The sequence below is a fragment of the Leopardus geoffroyi genome, chromosome D3 (assembly GCF_018350155.1).
Source record: "Leopardus geoffroyi isolate Oge1 chromosome D3, O.geoffroyi_Oge1_pat1.0, whole genome shotgun sequence".
NCBI classification, from domain to species: Eukaryota; Metazoa; Chordata; class Mammalia; order Carnivora; family Felidae; genus Leopardus; species Leopardus geoffroyi.
In genome coordinates this window covers 32908602-32936198 of record NC_059339.1, presented here as the reverse complement: position 1 = coordinate 32936198, position 27597 = coordinate 32908602, and the positions used below count along the sequence as shown (strand labels likewise).

Sequence of the window (27597 nt, the reverse complement as noted above, 5' to 3'; positions counted from 1 at the left end):
ACCACCTTTTTTACAGGTTACCAGACACCAGACAGCCCATAGCCAAAGCAACCAGGCATCAACGGGGTGTTAGGAGACACCAAAGATTGGTTCTCATAACAGATTTTTGGGTGAAGGCTATTGGGGCAAGGGAGAAACTCCTAACAGGTGAATTCTAAAGAGTTAGAAGTTAGATCATAATCCCCTGTGTTCATGGACCATGGCCAGTTCATTTATTGATTCATTCATTCATATAAAACTCCCATGCCCACCCTACTCCACTTTCTCTCTCAAACCCCACTCCACGATGACAGTCCCACAGCGTATTCCCATTCACAAGTCACTTCTGCCTCCCACTCTTCCCTCTCATTCTGTCCTTCCCTGGACTTCCTCTTAAACACACACACACACACACAACTGATACGTTCGTCTTTTTTTTTTAATAAGAGAAACTTGAAATCTCATCTTGTGACTGTGCAAATCTGTGTCAGCCTGGCTCAGAATATTGGGGAGGCATCTGAAAATGTATGCCACCTAACTGGCTGAACTACTTCTGGCCCAAAATCAATAGCTCTTGGGGGGCACCTGGATAGCTCAGTCAGTTGAGTGTCCGACTTTGGTTCAGGTCACGATCTCAGGGTTTGTGGGTTCGAGCCCTGTGTCAGGCTCTCTGCTGTCAGCACAGAGTCTGCTTTGGATCTTCTCTCTCTCTCTCTCTGTCTCTCTCTCTCTCTCTCTCTAGACCCCTCCCCCACTTGCACTCTCCTCTCTCTCAAAATAATAAATACTAAAATTTTTTAAATCAACAATCCTTGGGATGGGGGACATTTGGGGGAAATAAATTTATTACTTGTAAGAAAAAAAGCAGTGTTATTCTGGGGAAAGCAGGGTCTGCATTTATATTTTAATGTACTCAGGAGCTAAAAAGAAAACAAGTTTTGTCATAGATAAAAACATAACCCAAGATCATAAAATCTCTATCACGGTGACATTTGTCAGAGCACATTATTAAACACAGTGTTTGCAAAGTACTGAGTGGATCATGGAAATCGAGAGAAAGAAAGAATATGGCCTGGATCCTCAGAGGTCTGACCATTCTGGGGGAGCCAGACTCAGCTACTTCATAGTATCTATCAGCTGCTAAAATGTCTTCCACATCTGTCAACCGTGACTTCCAAGCCTAGCCTGTAACTCACCTAGGAAAAATGGCCCATCTGCCCTCAAGTATCCCTAGGCTGTTACACATATGCATTCGAGAAACAGATTTCTTTCCCAAATTGCAGTTACAGTTCAGTGGCTTGTGACTTCCAGAAGTGTTCTTGACTACAGTTCTTGAAATGGTCCTTGACTTTCTCAGGCCCTAAACATGTTGTCCAGGACTTCCTGGGATTGGTTTATTTTGAAGGCAAATGAAAAGTGGATATTTAGGGATAGTTAAGTGGGCAGTTAGTCAAAGTAAAAAGGACCCATTCATTTGCCGATTTATGTTTTCATTTCTTTGGCAAATATTTATTAAAATCCTACTATAAACCACAATGAGATACTACGTCACACACCAGGAAGGCTAGAATAAAAAAAAAAGCAGACAATGATAAGTATTAACAAGGAAATAGAGAAACTGAAGCCCCATACACCACTGAAGGAGGGGGAGCATATAAAATGCTGCAGCCATTTTGGAAAACGGTCTCTCAGTTCCTCAATAGGTTAAACATAGAATTACCATAAGACCTAGCAATTCCACTCCTAGGTATTATACCCAAGAGAACCAAAAGCCTATGTCCACACAAAAACTTGCACCTGAATGTCATGGCAGTGTTATTCTTAATAGCCCCCAAACGGGCAACACCTAACTGCCCATCAACTGAGATATAAAATGTTGTCTATCCATCCACACAGTGGACTATTATTTAGTAATAAAGAGAAATGAGGTACCAATACAGGCTACAACATGAATATACCTTGAAAACATCATGCGAAATAAAAGAAGCCACTTATAGAAGAATGCTTATTATTAATTCCATTTATATAAGATGCCCGGATTAGGAAGTGTATGGAGACAGGAAGTAACAAACTATAGGAATGATCCTTGAGAGTATAGTCTTTGGGTACAGGAAGTAAATTGGTGGTTGGCTAGGGCTGAGGTGGGGAGGGACGGGGTGACTGCCATGGGTCTTCTTTTGGGGCGATGAAAATATCCTACAATGGATTGCGGTGATGGTTGCACAACTCCGTGAATTTACTAAAAACCACTGAGTTGCACATTCTAAATGGGTGAATTGTATGGCATGTAAATTACATTTCAGTAAAGCTAGTACGAGAAAAGAAACTGCTCTGTGCCAGGTCCCATATTCTCTGAAGAACGGAGCTTCCCTAAAGCGTCAGCTATTTTTTTCCTAGCCCTCCACAAAATATTAATGTGCAAGCATGGACACTTAGAACAATTCTTCCTTCAGCTCTAGGAGCTGAATGGGATGTTAAAGGGCTCTGTTCTCCAGGATGCAATGTACATTTTCCCATCTGTGGAATTCTTCATAACAAGGAACACTGCAGAGTCCAGGAGTATTATGGAAGAAACATGTCTTCCTTCCTCTTAGAATTGTGCTGATGTCACCATCAGGACAGGAAATCGAGGACTAGGGAGTGGTCCTATCGAGGACTGGTCTCCAGGGAGACCAATTGCCAAAGCTGATTTCCAGCCCAGATGGAAGTGGTTTGGACTGTCCAGACATCTCCCCCTGGGCCTGTGCACACTGCCGAATGGACTCCTGGCCCTCGACACGCTTGCTCGTGTCTTCAGCAAAGGGGATTTAAAAGCCAGTGACTTTCAGGTGAAAGCAAGTGGGTGCCCGACTCTGTGTCAGATAGAAAGGCTTATTTATCGTATTCCCACCGAGAAGTGGGCAAACTGTTGTATATGCTGAAATGCATGTATGCTTGGGATGGTGGCTTAATTCTCGTTTTGCTCATTCTCTGCTTTCAGATACTGTTCACCATTACTTTTTGGCTACTGCTGAGGCAGCACCTCACGGAGCAAAAAGCTCTCCAAGAAAAGGAAGCTCTTTTATCTGAGGTCAAAATCAGAAGTCAGGAAAATGAAGGAAAAGGTAAATTAGCGTGACTAGAGATTTTCGTGCTCCACTGAATTACAAAGAGCACCCAAAACGCATCAGAAAGCCTCTGTGCTTCAGACCAGATAAAAGCCAAACATTAACCTGGAGAAGTAGACAACACTATGAGCCCACAAGGAGCTTTAGAAAATGTGCTGTCGTTCGATCCTCACAAAATGGATTCCCACCTTAAGGGAAGAAGAAACAGGTTCAGAGAAGTTAAATGGTTATCCATGGTCACACTTTTCGAGCCGTGAAACAATCAGAACCAGAAATTGATATACTAGTTTGGGTTTGTGTTGTTATGTACAGGGGACCCCTTACTCACAGAGACCATGTTCCAAGACCCCAGTGGATGCCTGACACTGTGGATAGTACTGAACCCTAAATATGCTGTTTCCTACGCACACATACCTATGATAAAGTTTAATTTATAAATTAAGCACAGTAAGACATGGACGACTAATAAGATAGGACAATTATAGTAAGAAAGGGTAATAAAAGTTATGTGAATGTGGTCTCTCTCTCAAAATATCTTATGCTGTACTCACCCTTTTGGTGATGTCGTGAGACGATACAATACTAATGTAATGAGACAGAGGTGAATAACGTAGGCATGTGACATGGCATTAGGCTAGTATCGTCCTGCTGATGATACGTCAGGAGGTGCATCATCTGCTTCTGGGCTGTGGTTGACCTCGGGTAACTGAAATGGTGGAAAGTGAAACCATGGAACAGAGTTGGGGAGGGGGGACCACTGTAGTTACTTTTCTAGATCTTGGCAGTTCTTCTTTTTTTTAATTTATTGTTTTTAATTATTTTTGAGAAAAGGAGAGCCCAAGTGGGGGAGGGGCAGAGAGAGAGGGAGACAGAGAATCCGAAGCAGTCTTGACATTGTCAGCACAAAGCCCAGCCCAGGGCTCCGACTCATGAATTGGAGTGAGATCATGACCTAAGCCGAAGTCAGATGCTCAACCGACTGAACCACTCAGGTGCCCCTAGATTCTGCCGTTCTTAAATCTGTCCTTGGATGTCGGAAATCAAATTAGGTGTTATAAACAGATTAGCATAAAGTATTACCAGGTTTATTTCTTTGAAATTATATTTCACAAAGGCTGTGAAAATTGATTATGATTAGTCATAAATGCTGCCTTGTTTACTAGAACAGTCTGAAATCATTCAAATCATAGAGTAACACATAAAACCATGTGCTTCTAAGTCCCACATATGACCCCCAGTCAGAGTGTGGCTCCGGGCAGGGAACCAGCTAAATGTAACAGCAAAATCTTCTGTTTTAAAGATGATGAGCAAGATCTACAAATGGAAGGAGAGGCTGAGGAGAAGGAGGGAGAGGAAGCAAAGGAAGAAAAGCAAGAGAGACGGAAGGAAGAAGAAGAAGAAATGGAAGAAGATGACAACCAGGACATCATGAAAGTGCTGGGCAATTTGGTGGTGGCCATGTTCATCAAGTATTGGATCTACGTGTGTGGAGGAATGTTCTTCTTCGTCAGCTTCGAGGGTAAAATTGTGATGTACAAAATCATCTACATGGTGCTGTTTCTGTTCTGTGTGGCCTTGTATCAGGTAGGTAAATGATTGTCTTCTATTTTTCCGATCCTTGTGGCAGCCCCAGAAATATATGTGAGCTTCCTTTGACAAGATCCTAAATTAATATAATGCCGTGAACCTATTATATAAAGTGATCAATGTGATTCAAACATTACATATTAAGAAGGCCTAAAATGGGAAATGACTATCTTCAGCTTGTTCATTGTTTTAAAATTTGGGGTTCCTAAAAAGTAAAAAAATATTCATGAGTTTTTCAAAAATTCTTGATAAAAAAAAAAAAGCCTGTATAATTAAATTAATTTTTGAATGATAGTTTAAGAACAGTGGCTGGAAAATCTAAAGTACTGGTTGATTCTCAGTTCACTTATTCTTCAGAGTTTAGAATCAGAAAACTGTGTATGTAAACATATATGCGTATTGTATCAACTATTTTGATATTTTATTAATTAGAATATATAAAAGATTCTACTAAAATAATTAGCCTCTCCACAAATTCAGTCTTAACTTCTAGAGAAATTTTAACTCACTGATAAAAACAGGTGCCATAGGACCATCTGGGTGGCTGAGTCGGTTGAGTGTCCGTCTCTTGGTTTCAGCTCAGGCCGTGATTCCAGGGGCGTGAGATCGAGCCCCGCATCAAGCTCTGCACTAAGCGTGAAGCCTGCTTGAGATTCTCTCTCTCTTCCTCTCCCTCTCTCCCACACTCACACTGTGTCTCTCTCTCTCTCTCTCTAAAAGAAAAAAAGAGAAAAACACGTGCGACAGTACACTAATCTTGCAGGCAGCCAAGCAAATAAAGCAACTGAAATAAGCTAGAAGAATTCACTGATAGAGATTAAAATCGCTCAACCGAAATTGATAAACATTTTGAAATACCTTTGAAATTCAGGGTAGGGAGGCACCTAGGTGGCTCAGTTGGTTGAGCATCTGACTCTTGATCTCAGTTCAGATCTTGATCTCAGAGTGGTGAGTTCAAGCCCCATATTGGGTTCCACAGTGAGTATGAAGCCTACTTAAAAAAAAAAATCAGGGTAGATGTTCTCAGATGAAAATACACAGGCTTTTTGGTAAAGAGGTAGTAAACCTCTCTTTACTGGCTTCACATTTTTCTCATATAGTACCACCTAGAATTTCAAAATTGGCACAATTTTCTCTCAGCGATAACTACCATGATGGCAACATCTTCCATACTAATGCTTGAATGCCTTTTATAAACTAGGTACCATGCCAAGAGCCTTATAAATATTCTGATTTCTCCCTCTTAACAGCACTCCAAATAGGCACTTAGGGAGTAAGAAACTGAAGCTCAGTGTGGTCCGGCGACTCCCCCAAGGACCTAGGTAGCAAGTCTTGTAGTCCTGAGATTCCAATCCAGATCCAACCAACTCTATGAGGAACAGAGGTTCAAAAATAAAAAAAAAATGAATTAGATTTTATTTTTTAGTATTTGTAAATATCACCACCTGTCATACTGGAATAAATGAGATGTTTTTTTTTTTTTAATTTGCTTTTTTTTTTAATAACGAATTCTTCTTTTCTTCTTTGTTTTTCAACATCTGATTCACAGGTGCACTACGAATGGTGGAGGCGAATCCTAAAATATTTTTGGATGTCTGTGGTTATTTACACTATGCTGGTGCTTATCTTTATATACACATATCAGTTTGAAAACTTCCCAGGCCTGTGGCAAAATATGACAGGATTGAAAAAAGAAAAGTAAGCAGTTTGGTGTAAAATGAGCTGTGGAAACCACAGACAGGATGAAGACTTGCATGCATGTGGTTCAAACATTTTTGTGGAAGGTTTTAATAAAACATGGTGTCGTCAGGGTCTGTAAGTTCCTGGAGAGCAGGTCATTTTATGGTCTCCCTGCCAAGCCCTGAGCCTGACACCCATAGTACATACTCAATGAATATTGACTGAAAAGTGAGTTTTCAGCCCCATTTTAATGCCATAACTTTTTCTAATGGCCATTTCATCTGAAACACCTGCTTAGTACTTAACCAGGCATGCCTTCTGCTTTCCAAAGGGAAGTTCAGTTATGCGGCTCAGTTGGTTCACAGGCTCATAATATAAAGCATCAGCCTCTTCTCATTTAAGTAGCAGGTGCTAAGATTCTAAGGAGCACTCGATGCCGTAGAAAAAAATTTCAGGGGCACCTGGGTGGCTCAGTCAGTTAGGTGTCCAACTCTTGATTTCAGCTCAGGTCACGATCTCACGGTTTGTGGGTTCGAGTCCCTGGTCGGGCTCTGTGCTGATAGTGTGGAGCCTACTTGGGATTCTCTCTCTCTCTCTCTCTCTCTCTCTCTCCCCCCCCCCCCGGCCCTCCCCTGCTCACACTCTCTAAAATTAAATGAATAGGCTTAAAATTAAATGTATAGACTTAAAAGAAATTTCTGTAAGTGCTAATGGAGTAATGATGATGAAATCATTTTTCATGTATGTGTGATATATCTGTACATGTACCCTGTCTTTTTCTAATTTGCTGCTATAAACTTATGAAATTAGTTACCAGAATTGGGCAGAGGGCTGAATGAATATACTGAGGTGGCTAAGCGAAAAGCTGAAAGGGAACGGATCGCCACGTAGCTAGGCTAACACATCTTGAACATTTATTCAGCAAATATTTATCAAATGCCTCCCATGTGCCAGACACTGACTCTGCCTCGGGACACACACAGGAAGCAAGACAGATGGAGTCTAAGCACTACGGAGTTTATATTCTAGTAGAGGAGACCAAAAAAAAGCCCTACTTACTGTGCAAATAAATTAATTGCTAACTGTGGCAAATGTGTGAAGGAAAACCAACGACAGATTGAGGTAGTAAACCGTGGGGGATATGAACTATAAATGGAGTGATTAGGGCAGGCTTCCCTGAGAAGGTGACATTTAAACTCCACCTAAAGGGCTTGTCTTAAGAAAACTGCGTGAGTTGGGAGCCGAGTTGCGGAAAAGCTTCCCAGGCAAAGACAGCAGCAAATGTGAAGATCCTGAGGCAAGACTGAATTCGGCACAAATGAAGAACCAGAGGAAGGCTCGCCTGCCAGGAGCAGGGGGGAGACTGGAAGCAGAGGTGGAGAATAGAGCCAGGCACCCAGGATGTGCATGGCCTGTAGGTAGTGGTGTTGGCATTTTATTCTTGGGGAAATTTTTAAGTCTTTAAGTAACCCTTGACTGGCTGAAAAAAACAATGCTGTCAGAAGGCAAGCGTAGAAACCATAAGGCGGGTGAGTCAGCAACAGCAGTGTTCTTGTGAGAAATGATGGTGGTTTCATCTAGAAGAGGTAGTTCAGAATTTGGCACAAGGTAGACAGTACCAGGAAGACTCGAGTGGGGGGCCGGGGTGGAGAGCAGCGTGGCCAAGCAAAACTGGGAAATCAAGAATACCATTTGGAAAACACTAAATATGAAATAACTGTGGGGGAAAAAAAAAAACCTTCTGGTAGACATGTGGGCACAAGAATCCACAGGAGAAGCCGGAACTCTGAATGTGCATTTGAATCATTGGTGTTAAGATGGTGTGTAAATCCCCAGGACTTGTACATTACCTAAGGGAAACATCAGGGGGAGAAGAGACTCAGCACCGAGGCCTGGGGCTATTTCACATCTGGAGGTCCAATAAAGGAGGAGACAGCGACAGAAGAGGAAAACCAGGACAGTGTGGCGGCACCAAGGCCAGGACGGTTTCAAGAAGGATTTGAAGCTGAATTAAAGAGAAGCAGCCACTCTGGATTGGCGATACCGAGGTTGTTACCGCCCGATGTAAGAGCGGGTCCGTTGGATTGGTGGAAGCAGAAACCAAAGTGGAACGCATGGAAGAGAGAGGGGAATTCAAGGAATGGTATAACTGAGACAGTGAAGACTGATGTAATTTATGATGGGGGGGAAAAAAAGTGCCCTCATTGCCTAAGAAAAGTTCTTGCTTTTCGTGTCGTTTTGTTTTACAGGCTCGAGGATCTCGGCTTAAAACAGTTCACCGTAGCAGAACTATTCACTCGCATCTTCATCCCAACCTCCTTTCTGTTGGTGTGCATTTTACACCTCCACTACTTCCATGATCGGTTCCTGGAGCTCACGGACCTGAAGTCCATTCCCAGCAAGGAAGACAGCGCCATCTACAGGTGAGCGCGAGCAGGAAGCACGAGCCTCTTGCTCTGGTCAGGGCGGCTTTGATTCCCCACCTCAACTTGGGGGGGGCGGGGGGGGCCTGCAGGAGGCCAAGAACTAATGTAGAGTTTCAGCCTTGAACTTGCCATGAGTACCAACCTGGGGGGGGGGGGGGGTGGAATGTGGAGTATTTGATGACACTTTCTGTAACAATTGGTGGTGACTCATGACTGGTTAATGCGAAGTGATCTTCACCATCATGTGAGTGGGTTCAAAATAGCTGCGCAGATGCAAACACTTCAGAGGTGGCGGTGGATATTTCGTATCTGGGCTGGTGATGTGTTTTGAGAACATTTAAGAAATCTGGCTGATTCAGAGCGTGGGCTGACAACCAGTAAGGAAGTGAGAGCATACCAAAAGGTGAGGCGCAGGATTTTCCCTTCCGCTTGGGAAATAAAGAACCTCAGCTAAGAAGGATAGGATCTCCAATCTAGTGATGAGAATAACAAGTAAGGGAATAAAGTGAAGACAGTAATTGCTGTGATCATCTCTCTGTTGTCTTCTCATCAATAAATATCAAGTATTTACAAGCAACAGATGAGATATCTCTCTCCCTGCCCATGTGTGTTGAAACCGTGATGGATTTATCACAAATCTCTCAGTCTGGTCCCTCACAGGGAAATTTCAAGCATTCTACTAGTGAACGTTCACACTGATTTTCCTCTTTTGTTTCAGATTTAGCCTTACCATTCAGTTCCTGGAAAAACACTTGTTAAGCAACCAAGGGGGCAAAGGGCTGTATGAAAGGAGTGTAGACGCCAGCTGACAATTCCATTTAGCCTTTTTGGCTTCCCTCTGAACTCTTCTTTAAGGGAAAAAATGAGTACGTCAAAAGAAGTTAGAGTAGTATTTCATCACGCACAGTTGATGAAATACCGAGTGTTCTGTTTTCTGCTATAGTAAGGGCTGGAGTTGCAGATAACTCCAAAACTCTTTTATTTGGTGATGAAAACCATTTTATAATCTTTATCTATGTATTTAGCACATTTATTTTCTGTATCGCGTTTTGCTGAATCTGAGTTCACATGTCGTTTTCATTCTGAGTGCACTCCAGATGACCAACCAGTAGAATGCAGAGATAGCAAGCAGCTGTTATTTCCTACCCTGTCTTGCCACCATCATTAAGAACTCAGCTAAACCCTGTCTCCTCCAAACGCCCAGCCAGGAAGAGGGTACGAATGGGGTCAGTGGCTGCCTTCAGTGATAATCAAACATTAGGAAAAATAAGGTAGTTATTAGAAGTTTGGGAGCCCTCTAGGAGAGATTGTTTATAGGCAAATTTGTTAGCAGAAGAAGTCACTCTAAGGTTAAAAAGCTTGCAAACATAGTGCTGGTCTAGGAAAGTAAGATTAACCAACAATTAGAAAAAGTATTTTTGATGACCTTTTTGACATTGCTTGGCACACCTGGGGCTAAAATTAGTATTTGGTATTTGACTCTGGCAAGGTAACCTGCTTTATTTAATTATAAACCCTAAACCCTCACCATCTGTTCGAAAAATCATAGTCAATAATCGAGAAAAGGCTTTTAGTCGGCATGTTTGTATGTTTGTAAAAGAAATGTAATTATTGGTGAAAGCTAATGATACCTTTCAATTTTTTTTTCTTCAAAATGCCTTTCTTCCCTCAAATCTTTATTTTCTGTTCAAAGTTTCTCCAGGATATAGCAGTTTTTTTTAATGTTTAGTTTATTTTTGAGAGAGAGAGAGAGAGAGACAGCTGGGGGTGGGGGGGCAGAGAGAGAGAGGGAGACACAGAATCCGAAGCAGGCTCCAGGCTCTGAGCTGTCAACACAGAGCCCGACGTGGGGCTTGAACTCATGAACCATGAGATCATGACCTGAGCCGAAGTCAGACGCTCAACCAACTGACCCACCCAGGCACCCCGCCATTGTTCTTATTGTTATCATAAGCCTTTGAGTCTAATGTCACACAATCAAACAGAGATATAGGTTACAATTTTCCAGGAAGATAGAGATTTTCAGGGCCACAGTTTTGCAGAAGACAATGCAGCTCAGCAAAAATTGTACCAGCCAAAGAATCACCTAGGTACATGAAAACTGAATTTGTTCCTCAGAGTTTCCTGGAAGCATATAGAGCATTATTTAATTATGTAGATTCTGGGGAAAGACTACAGTTTCACATGAAGATGTTTTCTCCCCGTTGCCACGGCTGCTCCATTCACTGCCCTCACCCTCCATGCCATGGCAAGAGGGGAAAGAAGATCTAAATGATCTGTAGCCATTTGAGGTCATTGTTTGCCATCCTCATGGCCATGGTTTAGCCCTAAGAATGCCCTGAACAGTTAATTTTCCAAGAAAACATAAACAGTGATGACAGTATATAAGGCCCGCTATCTAAAGAGGTTAGGAACATGGGATTTCACTTTTAGTTCCTCAAAAAAAAAGAGTTGTCTAGGACCTTAAAGAGCTCAAAGTTTGGTTCAAACTCAAGTTCAGTGCTTTGGGATTTCCTGCAAGAGTTTAATATGAAGGTCCCCAAATTTTAACTTTGAATCTAGGATACATATCCCATCTTTTTAGGCAACTTGTTTCCATTCTGGTATTTTCTTTACTAATAGTTTTCACCTCAGAGTATTTTTTGTCCCTGGAGCCCTAATAAATGACCATATTAGGATAAAACTGATGAAGAAAAAAATATTTACAGTGTTGAGATGGACAGTCACGCTTTGCCTTCTCTGCGCCCACCATGGCCCACGAATTGGGAATAATCAATCCATTATATTCCTTACATTGATTCTACTGCTGTTGTTTCTGTAAATATCCAACTGTTCTTTTCCTATTTGGTTCACTACTTGTGCGAGCTGTGTTTTTGTGCATAAATAGGGTCATACAGGCAAATGTCACGTGTGACTGAAGCAGAATCTATTGTGGTTAGCCTTACGGAATTATCAAGTTAGTATTACGAAAAAGTTTTGTGATATACATAATAATAGAAAAAACTATTTTTATTTCTAAGCAGGTGTTCTCAGGAATATTATTCCACTTATCTATTGATAAAATATATAATATTAGAGCATAATCACAACATAATTATTATAATATATATACTTAAAGTAAGGTACTAGATATCCATTAGGTATTTAATATCCATCCCTGCAATTCCTCCATGCTCCGTTTTAGAAAGTATTCTAGGGGCGCCTGGGTGGCTCAGTCGGTTAAGCGTCTGACCTCAGCTCAGGTCATGATCTCGAGGTCCGTGAGTTCGAGCCCCGCGTCGGGCTCTGTGCTGACAGCTCAGAGCCCGGAGCCTGTTTTAGATTCTGTGTCTCCCTCTCTCTGACCCTCCCCGGTTCATGCTCTGTCTCTCTCTGTCTCAAAAATAAATAAATGTTTTTTTTTTTTTTTTAAAAAGAAAGTATTCTAATGCATATGGAAACAAAATGGCTTTTTTCTACCTTCAGTCTTAGAAAACATAAGAAACAATATTAGTTAGGATCGCTTAGTTACTTAGTAGGATTTCATTTCTTTTTAATCCGGGGGAAGGAGCAAGAATTAATCTATTAGATCGTATTTTCTTTGATAAATTTGCTCGAGAATTGAAAGGTTACAGATTTTTAGCGAAGTGTGTGAGATGGAGAGGAATGAGAAGAACGGACCGGACCTTGCCACCTTCCAGCATTCTTCCTGAATACATCTAATTTCACGTTGCTCCTGAATCTTTCTGCCCTGACTTGTCTTCGTGCGTGAAAGTGTCCGTGATGACGTAAAGCTTGCAAGACGGTCTACTTCCTTCCTCTCTAACAGTCTGCTCTTTCTCTCTCCTACCTGTCTCCCCGTCGCCACCGCATGCTACCTCGTGCTCCATCTTTCACCTCGTAGCCATGCCAAAGTCAATGGGCGCGTATATCTAATAATAAATAGGTGGGTACTTCCATGTTTTCTCTCTTGTTGTCGTTGTTGTTGTTGTTTTTAACGGTCGCTTAGGGTGTTAAACACTTTACTATGTTGTAAACGGAAAATGATGTCGTCGGATAGTGCACGGTGGTCTTCAGGTATGCTCATGGATGTATTTTGCCAACACAACCGTTTGGTGACTATTCCGAATGGTGCTGCAAGTGGATTCGGGGGTTGCCAAGGGTCTTCAGCTGGTGCTCGGCCTTGGGTCTTGGTTCAAACGTACGCCCCGTCGATTTCATTCTTTGGCACTTTAGTTCAAGGCGCGCGTGAGAGCTTATCTCGCTCCTCCACGAACGCGCCCACCCATGCCAACTTCCCCCGCTAAAAGTAATCCGCCTTCCCTCTGAATATCCATAGCACTTTATGGTTGCTGCCTCCTGATACTTGCCTTCCAGCCCCCCCACCTGCCTGCCTGTCTCATCTCCCCTGCCAGAGGCATCAGCCCCTCGGGCCTAGAGTCCCTGTATAATTCACCACTGTGTCAGCGTATCATCTGCCTCAGGGCCTTGCCCGTTAGTTGACCTTCCATCTGTACATATGTCGTGAATGAAGTGCAAATAGTCACAACAACATATGGTTATAAGAAAATTAAGACCTCAATCGATCAGCATACTGAAGAAAGATAGTTCCCATCACTAGAGTTCACAACGGATGCAGAGCTGGGCACTGAGGCGTGGCCCTTACCTTATAGCCCTATAACCCAGCTGGGGAGATAAAACGTGCAAATGACCACACATAATAAACAATAAGCTTTGATAAGTGTTGTTTGCAGAATTATCCTCAACTTCCCTAAGAACACAGAGAAAAAGATCCTTAGGGAGTGAATTTACTACAGCTGTCCTTACTTTATTAAATAGGTGAATTAAAATATCCCCTCCTATAACTTTATGTCATTAGCAATAAAGCCAGTCATTTAGGTCACAGAAACGTGTGTTTTGCAACAAACCCAATCAACAAAATAACTCTTTTTCTTTTTTTTAATTTTTTTTTCAATGTTTTTATTTATTTTTGGGACAGAGAGAGACAGAGCATGAATGGGGGAGGGGCAGAGAGAGAGGGAGACAACAGAATCGGAAACAGGCTCCAGGCTCTGAGCCATCAGCCCAGAGCCTGACGCGGGGCTCGAACTCCCGGACCGCGAGATCGTGACCTGGCTGAAGTCGGACGCTTAACCGACTGCGCCACCCAGGCGCCCCAAAAAAACTCTTTTTCGAAAGATCTGTTGGTTTTCTAAGTAAGATCTGTTGGTTTTCTACTTCACTCACTATTCTCTTAAATAAAATCCTAAAGCTGACAACCGAGTAGCAAGCCCTGGGAGGCAAAACTTCTAGGAGGAAGTGTGAAAACTTAGTGCATCGCTCTGCAAGTCACTGAAGAAGGAGGGGTGAGGAGTGACTGGTTCCTTTGGGGGGCGATTTTGTTGACAGACTGAGGGAGAAAAATCAACCTCAGGTTTTTAGCTAAAAACTCTAGCTGGAGATCTTGAGCAACTATTGAAATTTCATCTCTAAAACATAAGAAACTTTTCTCTCAACCTCTCTCTCTCTCTCTCTCTCTCTCTCTCTCTCTCTCTCTTCCCCCTCCCAGCCCTCCCCCTCTATCCCTTCCCTTTCGTCCTCCCTCCTCTCCACTCCTGGCCCTGCCCTCCATCCCTCTCCCTTTCTCCTTCTTCCCCTGTCCCTCTATATCTTTTTCTCTGTCTTTCACTGTGTCTTCCCATAAAGTATTTACCATCTGCTATGTGAGGGGATGGCTTGGATACCTAAGGAGGCAGGAGTTGGTTTGATGGGTTCCAATAGCCCAGGCTAACAGAAGTTATGGTTCTGATTGTCTCAGACTTCTCTCTTGAGAGAAAGCCCATGCCTGTTAAGTCACAAGGCCAGGGGATACATTCAGGAATTCTCAGAATTCAAAGTCCTCTGAAAGAATTAAAAACTCAAAGAATTCCACTGTTAGCACTGTCTTCTTTCCAGTGGAATCTTTCATTTTTGTGTGAATGCTAACATATTAAGAAAGGCCAGATTTATGCCCCAGGGAAGACATTCCCCAATAAACTCTTCCCTCACTATGCTTCCGAAAGGCTGTGTGTAAAGCCCGATTTTGAATAGGGCCTAGTCTTGTTGAAAGTAAGAAATAAGTCAATTCTTTTATTAAGTAAGTGAGCTTTCTTTCTCCCATAATTTCTTCCTTAATGCTCAATGTTATTTCACAGGGAGAATAATGTATTTGTAAACGTGAGTTCTGGGTGTAAGAAAAGACATACCTACATTCAACTTCTGGGTTGATCAACATTTAGACATGACCTAAAAAGGTGTAGGCAAGAGTTGTTGGGGACAGTGGGTGACTGATAAAATTTTGATGATATGAATCATTGTGGGGAAGTTCCCACTGAATTCATAAATAGAATAAATTGGAATGTTTTAACAGGAGTAATGGTCATTTCTGTCACATATGCAGATATTAGAGTCATCATACCCAATCCTGTCTAGTAGATTTTTTTTAATGTTTATTTATTTTTGAGACAGAGAGAGACGGAGTGTGAGCGGGGGAGGGGCAGAGAGAGAGGGAGACACAGAATCCTAAGTAGGCTCCAGGCTCTGAGCTGTCAGCCCAGAGCCTGATGCGGGGCTTGAACTCAGTAACCTCGAGATCATGACCTGAGCCAAAGTCGGATGCTTAACCGACTGAGCCACCCAGGTGCCCCATGTCTAGTAGATTTTTTGAAGGAATTACTACCACACACATTCAATATGTGATATTAAACTTACAAATAAATTGCTCATCTGTGTCTATAGTCTTCTAAAAGTACACATTCTAGGGGCGCCTGGGTGGCGCAGTCGGTTAAGCATCCGACTTCAGCCAGGTCACGATCTCGCGGTCCGTGAGTTCGAGCCCCGAGTCAGGCTCTGGGCTGATGGCTCAGAGCCTGGAGCCTGTTTCCGATTCTGTGTCTCCCTCTCTCTCTGCCCCTCCCCCGTTCATGCTCTGTCTCTCTCTGTCCCAAAAATAAATAAACGTTGAAAAAATAAAAATAAAAAATAAATAAATAAAAGTACACATTCTAGAAAACAAGCAGTATAGATATTCTTTAAATATTACTTATGAACACTAGAAATTTGCAAGATATCTCTTTTTTCTAATAGTCTAATGAATGGGGTGAGTGCAGTTTACATTACCACATATTCCGAATTAGAATAGTTATAAATAAATGGAATTTAGACTAAAGAGATTTTACCGTGGTAGACTCCATTTTCTTTAATATGTGGCTTAATATATTGAGTCACAGTCAGTTCCTAGTATAGAATTAAGCCTCTTCAGCTGTCCGTGTATCATAATTTGTTTCTTCTGTTTCAAATAAGAATGCCATCCAGTACATAGAATCCATTCAGCAGACATTCAGTCAATCACATTTTGCAAGCGAGCCCAGTAGACTTAAGGCTGGGTTTCTGCCCTTTAAAGGAAGAATCCCCAGAGCCATAATTAGAATAAAAGTATGTAGATACAATTGCAGAGATGCACACATTATGGACCGTATAAAGAGCTGTGGGTGCACGAAAGAAAGAGTGAGTAAAGACACAAAGAGAAGAACATCACCTGCTTTATTAGAATGCAGAAAGAGATATGGCCAGTCAGTGAGAGGATTACAGCTCAGAGCCTGCCTGGATAATCATAAAAGCAAGCTACGGAAGTTATAGGTGTAGATAAAGACAATGCAAAGAAAAGAAAATGAACTCCTTGGTGGGGAGAGGCCAGGCATGCAAAAAAGATGGGATTTGAGGAAGTGTGAGAGGGGGTTCTCTGAGAATCCAGTTCATCACCCTATTTATAAGTCTCCTTCAGGTGATGATTAGATAATTTGCCCATGAGGATCAATACAGAAATACCAGTATTGGAAGTTTCTTTGCCGGAAGTTTCAGGGAGCGTGGTTACTAATTTAATTTTTGGAAAACCAGGATCCCTTTTTAAAATTTACTGGGGGGAGGGGGTGGAAATATCTAGATTGAGGTACACAGGCTTTCCTGGAGAATCAGTCAAGCTGTTCAGGATGGCAGACCAGGGGCTAGTTCTGCCCATGAACTCCACGTTGTGCAGATGGCCCTACGTCCACGGGAGCCCAGCCTCAGCAAATGTGGTGGGAGAGGATGGCAGACAGCAGAGGGTGCAGAAGATTGAGAGGGGTGGAGACAGCCTCCCAAGGAAGAAACGTTTGCTCTTTTTCTTCCGAGTGGCCATTTTAATACACAAGTTACGTTCAAGACTGTGCTGATGACAGAGTTATAGTCCAAGTTGAGCACCTGCCCCAGTGTCTAGTGTCCCTTACAAAGGCATGTTTCTAATTCCTCTTCATGATCGAGATTATCAAAGCAGTGTATGAAAATCTATCGTTAGCAGGTGGCTCCGTACTTTAAAAATACTCCCTGTGGGCTAAACGCTGTTAAGAGCTTAACAGAAATCGCATGGCATCCTGTGAAGTAGGTGCTGTTACTCCATTTTATAGATCAGCAAACTGAGATTTAGGAGACAGGGTGGGGAGTTTTGCCAAGTCACCTGGCTAGTAAGTTCTCTAGTTGAGGCCTGAATCCAAGTCTTTCTGAGTCTAACGAACATGCTTTAACATTCTTCTGTATTGCCTTCAAAAAAACTGCTATGAAAAAATGGAAGAGAAAATGAAAGGCTTTACACAGCTGTCCTTTGGGCACTTGTTGGGCTGAGCGCTGAGTGTTGAATGGAAACCAATTTGACAATAAATTATATTTAAAAAAATAAAATAAAAAATAATAATAAATGAAAAAATTAAAAATTAAAAAATGCAAAAAAAGTCATAAACTCCAATCAGGCATTAAAAACATTTTTGTCCATACACATTTTATGCACGTAGATTTTCTCATGCAATTTTTCAGTTAACAGACTCCTAGACTCTAGTCAACGACAGCCTGATAGAAGTCTACCCTTTTCCCTTTGCCATTTACCAGCTCCTGAGGTTAGTCTGCTCCTGCAGGCAGCCGGGTGCCCTGTTTCCTCATAAAGATTATGTCAGACAGAAATGTGCAGATATTTGGTTTAGACACTCATATCTGATTCTCTTCTCTCCCCAGCATTATCTAGTCCCAGATCTCTTGTAAACTGTTATGGGTTTCAGGAAGTCAATCTTTGGGACATACTCACACCAGGCTTACTCTAGTGTTTTTCTTTGATTCCTTCCTTAGCTAATCTCCCCTCAATCTGCCCCGCCTTTCGTACCACGACACTTTGGGGGCCTTGTTGCTCAGGACTTTTTGTTATGTAGGCAGAAGCAACAGCCTCAGGTCTGTAAGTTTCCTTCCATAAACTAGCTCTAATTCTCGACAAGTTGTATTTCATGTCAGTATCAAGTCATGGCAGTGTTGACGTAGATGTTAGAAATGCACTCTGACACGGTCATACTTCCACCAAATGTCATCATGAGAAGTATCTTCTTACTTATAAGATGCATCACCTGGCAATGCTGACGAGAACACATAAATATCGACGGTTGTGTGACACCCGGTTGCTTTTACGTTGGATACCATTTCATACGCAGAGTCCTGACAAAGCAGGAATAGCACGTGTGCCCCGTGAGATCTGACATGCAGTGCTGGTGTACAAAATATGGTACTGGAGTTTCAAGAGTGGAAGACGTTCTCAGAGACAGGAGGGTGAATTGCCTAGCTTTGGAAAATAAGAAAGTAGTAAGTCAGTGTAAGCCCTTCCACCAATGTTGAACCATCCCCGGGATGTTGTGTATTCATTCAATTAACAGTGTTTCTATAGTTTACCTGCTTGACACCCTGTTAAGAGGAATTACTTTTGAACGGTAACCGTTCTGAAAGTCTAAGGGCAATGCAGATTCGTCACAAGTTACCCAACATCGCAGGTGTGTTTCACATATAAAACCAATGAGTTGCAAGTAAGCTTAGATTTTTTCTCTAGCCAAACTTTCTCACTTTATAGAACATAAAATGAATTCCAGAAAGGTTAAATAATATACTCCGAGTCCACAGTTATACAAATAAAATAACATTATTAATTGTCTATCCCATTACACCCAAGCTGAAAGGTATAGATGAATTTTTACAAATGGGGAAGACTTTCGGTGTTTCCAGTAGACCTTTTCCTAATATCTAATTTATTGCCCACAAATATTCCTTCAAACTGGCTATGCGCCCAAAGATAACAATCTTTAACGATTTAGGAGGAAAATCATACTCATTATTGTCCAGTATGAAATAAGTTGTAATGCTCTGGCTGCTGTCCAGGCTCAGTGAAACTGCCTCCCGGTGCCTCACTTGGGCTGTCACACACCGTGTCTTTACGACTGCGTGTCCTGCAGCTGATACCCGTGCCCACGGACTGGGATGTGATGCAGACTTCTTGCTCCCGAAAGCATTTCGCTTCCACTACATGTGCTTTAGATGATGGCAGAATGAGATGAGTCTATGCAAAGGTTGACTACGATTACGTATCATTTAACAATGGTTTTTTAAAAGCCTATTAAAAGCGTGAAGTGACTGGATTCTTGCGGGATGGTTTGCTACGTTACCAAAAAAAAGCATGACATGATTTGCCTCTGTAGTCTATACGTTCTCCCCTTTATAACCTGCAGTCCTGTCCACTCTCAACTCAAGTCGCCAAGCCTAGGGTTCATAGCACAAGCACGCTATTGACGCCATCCTGGAATGCACTTGGCATTAGGACTTACTGCAACCGGCATACAGGAATGCGATAGTGGATGATATGTAGCATGATGTGTGATCTCTGACATTCCTTATAATTCTTCTGTTCTCATCTCCTTTTTTTTTTTTCCTTTCTATTTCAATTACTTTGAGCAGCATCAAGAAAAAATTACCAATCCACCAAAATGAGTAAGTCCCCCGTGAAGCCATGAAATGCTTGCTCTACATGATGCCATTTCATGCTTCTACATCCTAAACTCTGACCATTTTCTCCTCCGGGAAAAATGTCAAGTTTAGGTGTCGATAGCTCTCATTACTGACTAATCACTAGAACCTGAATTGGAAAAGCTAACAAGACCTAGCTGAGTTTACAGTTTGTTTTTAGAAAGAGCTTAAAAAAAAAAAAAAAAAAAAAGCGACCAGACGCTAACCACCCCACATTGCAAGGCCTGTGTACGTGCACTGATTTTCATTTTTGTTTATCCTCCTTTTACTTGCCCCTCACTCAAATCTCTCCTGGCGTTCTTTCCTCTCCTGACTCGGCTGCTCTCTGCCAACAGACTGGCCCACCCTGAAGGAAGCCTTCCAGACCTTGCCATGATGAATCTGACCGCCAGCCTGGAGAAGCCGGACTTGAAGAAGCTGGCTGAGTCTGGGGAGGACAAGCCAGAGGAATGCCCGGAAAAGGCTGAGCTTGGGAAAGACAGCGAAGAAGAGGAGGAAGGGGAGGAAGAGGAGGAGGAAGAGACATCAGGTAACCCGCCCACTCCCAGTAGCTGCTCAGAAAATCCTGGCTGACTGACTCAGTGAATGAAACTGACATGTGCCCGGACGGATATATATTTGAAACCGTCGGAAATAAAAATTGGGGTGGGGTCTTTTTTGCAATTGTTACAATATTCCAGTTCTAGTTGCTCCCATCATTTCTTTGTGGTTCTGATTTAGAAGAAGAGAGCAGATGACTGGTTATCAACTACTGATCTGCCAGAGGTGATCCTGGCCAGAACCAGAGGGGTGTGGCTCTAACCTCTATTCAGTAGAAAACCTGGGCAGGACATTTCCTACCGGCAGCAGAGGCAGGCAGCTGTGTAGAATTTCAGAAAGTTCTAGACAGGGCCTTTTCAAATGCATTCTCAAAAAAGCCAGGCTGGGACTTCTCCAGGGAACTGGTCATTGAGAACATATTTGTAATTCAGCCCTAATGTTTCAGGACCCGGGAACCAGTGGAGCACATAAGCAACAGGATGATTATCATTTGAAGCCAACTCCTGGAGGTGTTTTTCTTGTTGTTGTTATTTTAGCTTTTCTCCCTCCTTCTTCTTTAGGCTCTTTTTTCCTGTTTCTCTTCGTAGACTTGAAATAATGTTTAATAGGGCATGACGGAGATCTGGACCGCCGTGGTGATCAGGACGCCTTATCTGACAGCGAGCAGAGAACACGAGGCGCTTTACTGTTTAGCAGCTCCCAGACACTATGGGAGGAAAGATTGCATAGCCTTTGGGGTGGTGGCCTGGGGCATGACAGTGATGTGCTGCTCTTGACTTTGCTGGTGTTCTGTGCTTTACGGGCTTAGAAAATGAAAAAGCACAAGGCAGAAGATCCCTCCCAAAGGCACGCTCCCCAAAACCTGGTCCCTTTACTCCCTCATCTCAGAAGACCCCGAGAGATGCCCAGAACTTCCCTTTCCATATCTAAGCACCGGCTGTTCCTCAGGGTGAAGGAGCACCGAGCTCGGTGGGACCAAGGACCCAGGACTAAGATTTGCTGTCCGACTTCATGAAGGTTTTGAGCGTTACTAATAGGATCTCACTAAAGATTGGATTTCATTTTTCTCGCATCCCCCCACACACCTGCCGTCCACACCTCTAAAGTATGCTCAGTTATGACTGAAATCTTTGTATCGACTCTTATCTGAGTCACTTTGTAAATAGCCATTTTTCACGACGACGACTGAAACTTCACTTAAACTTTTCGGACCAAGTACAAGAACTGTTACAACCACCCCAGCCACATGAAGAAGCTACTTAGACACGCTCAGGTCTTTATCTGCCTGGGCTCGTGAGCTTTTGTCTACACGTGTGGTGACGTGCTGATACCACAAAATGCTTCTGTCCTGACCTCCGTTTAGATGAACCAAGACAGCCCTTCTAGACAAAAGCATGACCCCAGTCTGCAAAATATTACTACTTGGCACAAGGTGGAAAGAGGGAAATGACTAATTTGCTTAAAAATTATGATTAGAATTCATCTGACCACATTTCATGAACTGGAACCAGGTCATTCAGACCCTGGGTGTTCAAATCCCAATTTTGAGGAGGCTCGCTCCCCCAGGGCCACTGGTGTGCTTCAGCCAGGCCCTCTTTAAGCCCCGGGTTGGGGGGAGGTGGGGGTGGACGAGACTGGAACTTACGGAAGCCTGGTTTTGGCAAGGAAGATGTCATTTAGAGGGAGCTCGGTTACTGAATATTCCCCAGAAACTAGGGAATTATATCTCTCAGCCTTAGAAGTAAATAAGGTCAGCATTCCTCTTCACACTAACTTAACAGGTGGATAAAAATCCTCGTCCCTCCGAGTCTCAGCGTATGGTGTCTACATCATCATGATGTGGGATTCTTAGACCGCCCTTCCTCCAGATTTTGATATTCTTAGAATTCATCCACTACTGTTATTTTGCAGTTTCTCGTTCCAGTCTGCATAAGATATGCTTTAAATAATAATGCAAACAAAAAAGCCACCCACATTTTTTTATGCTCTTGGGTGAATTTAACTATTTTGCAGATTTAAGAAACAAATGGCATCTGGTGATTGACCGCCTCACTGTGCTCTTCTTAAAATTCCTGGAGTATTTTCACAAACTGCAGGTGTTCATGTGGTGGATTTTGGAGTTGCACATCATCAAAATTGTTTCATCGTACATCATCTGGGTCTCTGTGAAAGAGGCAAGTGAATGTTTGTTGTATCTTCAGGCCAAGCAGAACCCCAGTGGGTCAACATTTCCCGTTTCCAGCTGTCCACGATTTTGTTTTAAGCGTAATTCCCACTACCTTAGAACACCAAGGCTCTAAGAGGGCGCATACCCTTTGACATATGGAAAAATCAAAGGCCAGTTGCCCTGAGAGGTGGGAAAGATAGCAGGGCAGAAAGAGGCTCCTGGCTGAGTTCCCGATTGGCTTGTTCATGTCAGAAAGGTTACTTATTTTCATGTAGTCTTTGGTGGAAGTGTGTGAGAGCAGGCTACTGTTCTGCAGAACCTTTGGAAATCTAGCTCCATAAACTGTGTGTGAGGAAAGCAAGAAGATTCCAGTTTACCAAGGAATAAATTCAGCTTCCCAACTTTTTTTTTTTTAATTTTTTTCATGTTTATTCCTTGAGAGAGAAAGAGAGCATGAGCAGGGGAGGGGCAGGGAGAGGGAGACGCAGAATCCGAAGCAGGCCCCAGGCTCTGAGCCGTCAGCACAGAGCCCGACACAGGGCTCACACTCATGAACTGTGAGATCATGACCTGAGCCGAAGTCGGACACTTAACTGACGGAGCCGCCCAGGAACCCCTCAGCTTCCCAAATTTAATAAAAAGTGTGGTAGAGTTCACCTTGTTGATTACTGGGTGTTTTGTGACAAGACACATTGTTTCAACATTGGACTGCAGTTCTGTTTTCTCATTTGGAAAGGGGAGAGACATCCTTCCACCAACAAATCTATGATGCATACTGTGGAGAGATTAGCTCTCTTTCAGTTTATTCAGCAGATAATTTCTGCATGTTTCTGATCTGCCTGGACTAGTTTTGAGTGACAATGCAAAAGAGTCTTTGCCCTATGAAAATTAAGTCAGGGAACTACTGCCTCTAATTTTTTTAAAAGTTAAATATGGGGCGCCTGGGTGGCGCAGTCGGTTAAGCGTCCGACTTCAGCCAGGTCATGATCTCGCGGTCCGTGAGTTCGAGCCCCGCGTCGGGCTCTGGGCTGATGGCTCAGAGCCTGGAGCCTGTTTCCGATTCTGTGTCTCCCTCTCTCTCTGCCCCTCCCCTGTTCATGCTCTGTCTCTCTCTGTCCCAAAAATAAATAAACGTTGAAAAAAAAAATTTTTTAAGTTAAATAATAACATCATACTACCTGAAATATTCACGAGAAGGTCACTAGGGATGCACCTTATTTGAGCTCCACAGTCTAAACTAGACCTTTCTCCATTTTATACAAACCATCTGAAATGGATCTGTGATCACTGCCAGATGGGAACAAAAACATAAACTGCTCTCCCTGTGAGAGATGTATAGAAGAGAGTGACATATACTACACTGTTAACTAACAGCCTCCACATTAATTACAACTAAAATCTAGCCTAATATGCGTGTTCACTGAGGAAAAAGAAGTTTCAGCATTTTAACTGCAGAAGTAAATCTGCCAAGTCAGACAGAATTTGAGGGTCAGAGTATTAAAACAGCAATGAAGGGACGCCTGGGTGGTTCGAGAGCATCTGACTCTTGATTGTAGCTCAGGTCATGATCTCACGGTTTGGGAGTTCGAGCTCCGCATCGGGCTCTGTGCTGACAGCACAGAGCCTGCTTGGGATCCTATCTCCCTCTCTCTCTCCCCCTGCCCCCCTCGCCGTCTAGTTCTCTCTCCAAATAAGTAAAAATAAACTTAAAAAAGTAGAGAGCAATGAGGAAGGGCAAGAGAAGGCATTTGCCTAAAATCCGCAAAGGCTGTTTCTGAATTAACCCAATCTGATGCACAGATATCTTCTGATGGCATGAGAAGTTGTTGCACAGAAGACAGTATTATGATGGGCCTGGGCGTTAAATGAAAGAAATTAAGGCACAGAAAGTCCACTATCTGAAATCCATCCTACAGAGTTCAGACAGAGAAATAAAAGAGTTAAATGATACCACGTTCTTACAAATCCCAAATGTGTTTGTTAAAACCATCTTAATGAATCCCAAGAATGCCCTGTTAATAGACTATCAAGTAGATAAAGCAACATGATCTGTTCACCCTGTTACACCCTTAGGAAAATGGCCTTTGATAGCACGTGACCGTTTCCTTCTCTAGGATCCATACATTGTGCACACTTCCAGGATTGTCCTTCCTAATTCCACCTCTTTCGCCTGTATGTTTAAAACACATCGGGGCATGTGGGTGGTTCAGTCAGTTAAGTGTCCGATGTCGGCTCGGGTCATGATCCTGCAGTCCATGAGTTGGAGTCTGACGTCGGGCTCTGTGCTGTCAGCTCAGAGCCTGGAGCCTGCTTCGGATTCTGTGCCTCCCTCTCTCTCTGCCCCTCCCCCACTCACACTCTGTGTGTGTCTCTCTCTCTCTATCTCAAAGGTAAATAAACATTTTTAAAAAATAAAATAAAAATAAAACACATCAGAGGCTCCTGGGATCAGAGAAATTCTGCCCCCGCTCCTGCTAGCATCTGCCAGAGACCCCTTGTTGTGAGATGGTTAGCCCCCAAGTATATCAGCCCAGCTTCACCTGCTGTCATCCCACCCACATGAGGGGTTTCCGGCCCCAAAGGGTGAGTTCCTGCATGAGCCTTGGATGTCACGAGGTCTACCCTGTCTGCACGCTGACTTTGGTCTCTTGGCTCCCTTCATTGCTGATGAGTATTGAGGTCACTGGAATATCAAGGATCAGAACATGTGGGGTGGAATCATAAAACACACTTTATTTTGGACCTCTGCTGTCCCTTTAAAATGTATTGTACAGAGAAAGTTTTCTCCATGCCCCTGAATGCTAAATGCTATCTGATGATTCCTAGGTAACACAAGGTACTATAGTTACCTCAGGTAGCAGACAGAACCTCACTTCATTAATTAGACTTGTCCAGCCACAGAAAAGAAGCAAACTCTCATCTCTCTCTCTCTCTTTTTTTTTTTTTTTTTTTTTTTTTTTTTGCATGAAGATGGAGTGTTCCTATTTTTTATTTTTTTAAAGCTTCTGTTTAAATTCCAGCTAGTGGGGCGCCTGGGTGGCTCAGTCGGTTCAGCGTCCGACTTCAGCTCAGGTCATGATCTCGCGGTCCGTGAGTTCGAGCCCCGCATCAGGCTCTGTGCTGATGGCTCAGAGCCTGGAGCCTATTTCAGATTCTGTGCCTCCCTCTCTCTGACCCTCCCCTGTTCGTGCTCTGTTTCTATCTGTCTCAAGAATAAATAAACGTTAAAAAAAATTTTTTTTAATAAAAAAAATAAATTCCAGCTAGTTAGCATACGATGTATGTGCAGTATAGTGATTCAACCATTCCAGACAACACCCGGTGCTTTTCACAACAAGTGCAATCCTTAATCCCCATCACTTATTTCATCCACCTCCCCCCTACCCCATCCCCTCTGGTAACCATCAGTCTGTTCTCCATAGTTGAGACTGTGTTTCTTGGTTTGCCTCTCTTTCTCCTTTTTCCCCCTTTACTCATTTGTTTTCTTAAACTCCACACATGGGTAAAATCATATGGCATTCATCTTTCTCTGACTTATTTCACTTAGCAGAATACTCTCTAGCTCCATCCACGTCACTGCAAATAGCAAGATTTCACTCTTTTTTATGGCTGAGTAATATTCCAGTGTGTGTGTGTGTGTGTGTGTGTGTGTGTGTGTGTACATATATACATATGTATCCATTCATCAGTCATTGGATAGATACTTCGCCTGTTTCTATAATTAAGCTATTGTAGATAATGCTGTTATAAACACCGTGGCGCATGTATCCCTTTGAATTAGTGTTTTTGTATTCTTTGGGTAAATACCTAGTAGTGCAATTGCTGGCTCCTAGAGTAGTTATCTTTTCAACTTCTTGAGGAATTTCCATACCATTGTCCACAATGGCTGCACCAGTTTGCATTCCCACCAACAGTGCAAGAGGGTTCCCCTTTCTCCACATCCTTGCCAACACCTGAACTCTGATCTCTTTCCAGGTAGAAGCAAATCCTTTTCTAGTGGCTTTTTTCCTTCTCACACATACCTCCCCTCACTGCCTTCCTCCTTACCCCCACTTCCAGTGAACTAACTTCCGTTACGTGACCTCCCGGGCTGAATCACAGCGTCAGGCAGGAATGGTGGTGTGCTATCGTAGGACGGCCTCACACTGAGCTGGAGGGGATCAAATCTTCCCTTTCTCTCATGGGGCTCTTCTACCTCCTGGTTTCCCAGCATCCTCTCCTTCCGGACACTTTCCATTGGAGTCTCGTCACCCGTGCGGCCAGTGTCCCTGAGCGGGACTTAGAATAGCTCTGGGCACTCTCTCTTTCTCTGTCTCTCTCACGATTCAGGTCCAAAGGCAGCACTCATGCTGTTAGTGTATGTGGGTCCCCATGAGGCAACTCCTGTGCCTACTCACCAAATCCCTGGCAGCTGGATTTCCTGGCTGAAGTTGGACATCAGTGTCCAGACCGCAGAGTACACACATCAGCATCTCTGCGTGGTGCTGCTTGGAGCTCCTTGCTCTCTTGGGGTTTGGGTGAAGAATGTAGCGTCCCTTCCTTCCCACCCCATCACCTCATAAGGGGGGACTGACAGAAGCACCTCATACAAAGAAATTTCTTCACACTCTGTCCTGTCACCTTCACCATCTTGACCCATCTGTACCCCCTCAGAGTGCCTTAAAGACCTCTAAACGGTTTTCCATCAACGGTTTTTATTTGAAATGTCTACATGGCTGGCTAATACTTCATTTTGGAATCTTTTGCTTCCATCCATTATAACTTGGTGCCTCATGTGGCTTTGACTGAAGTCTTTCTATACTGAGTACAGTTGGGGAAGAAAGACAACCATTGACTCTTGTAAGAAGCTGCATGCCAATCCAGACTATGATGTGTCTAAATCTGATCTGATTATAACAGAGGCAAGTGTATGGGCATTCTCATGGTGGGGGAATGGGCAGGAGGGGAACCATGTTGCACAGTTCTGGGGGCAGTGTTCACCTGCGAACAGCAACCCCCCAACGTTGTGCACCTCTGAGGTGCCGATTTATACCTGCAGGGGCCTCTTCTGCTTTGAAGGCTTGGCTTATCCTCAGCCAAAGAAGCCCATCAGCAATGACATTTGCTACATATATTTTCCATTTGTAGCTTATTGATTTTGATTAGCGCAAAAGATACTCTTTCTCAAACATTGTTGATCAGTAAATGGCAAAATGAGAACAAAGTCAACAACCCCAGTGAAGTCTTCATCCTT

The 27597-nt window shown here is 43.1% G+C and overlaps 1 protein-coding gene across 18 annotated transcripts in view; it reads left to right on the top strand.

Moving 5' to 3' along the window:
* PIEZO2 (piezo type mechanosensitive ion channel component 2) overlaps positions 1–27597 on the top strand; it is a 472860-nt gene that overhangs the window by 354643 nt on the left and 90620 nt on the right. For 8 of the 18 annotated variants that reach the window (XM_045458713.1, XM_045458711.1, XM_045458707.1 and 5 more), the window contains 8 exons: positions 2960–3083; positions 4387–4670; positions 6223–6371; positions 8603–8776; positions 12663–12704; positions 19589–19621; positions 19993–20186; positions 22211–22371. In XM_045458713.1, the coding sequence (XP_045314669.1) occupies positions 2960–3083; positions 4387–4670; positions 6223–6371; positions 8603–8776; positions 12663–12704; positions 19589–19621; positions 19993–20186; positions 22211–22371 (1161 nt within the window). The remainder of the gene's footprint in view (positions 1–2959; positions 3084–4386; positions 4671–6222; positions 6372–8602; positions 8777–12662; positions 12705–19588; positions 19622–19992; positions 20187–22210; positions 22372–27597) is intronic. The other 10 variants (XM_045458723.1, XM_045458719.1, XM_045458722.1 and 7 more) reach the window with 2 other exon arrangements.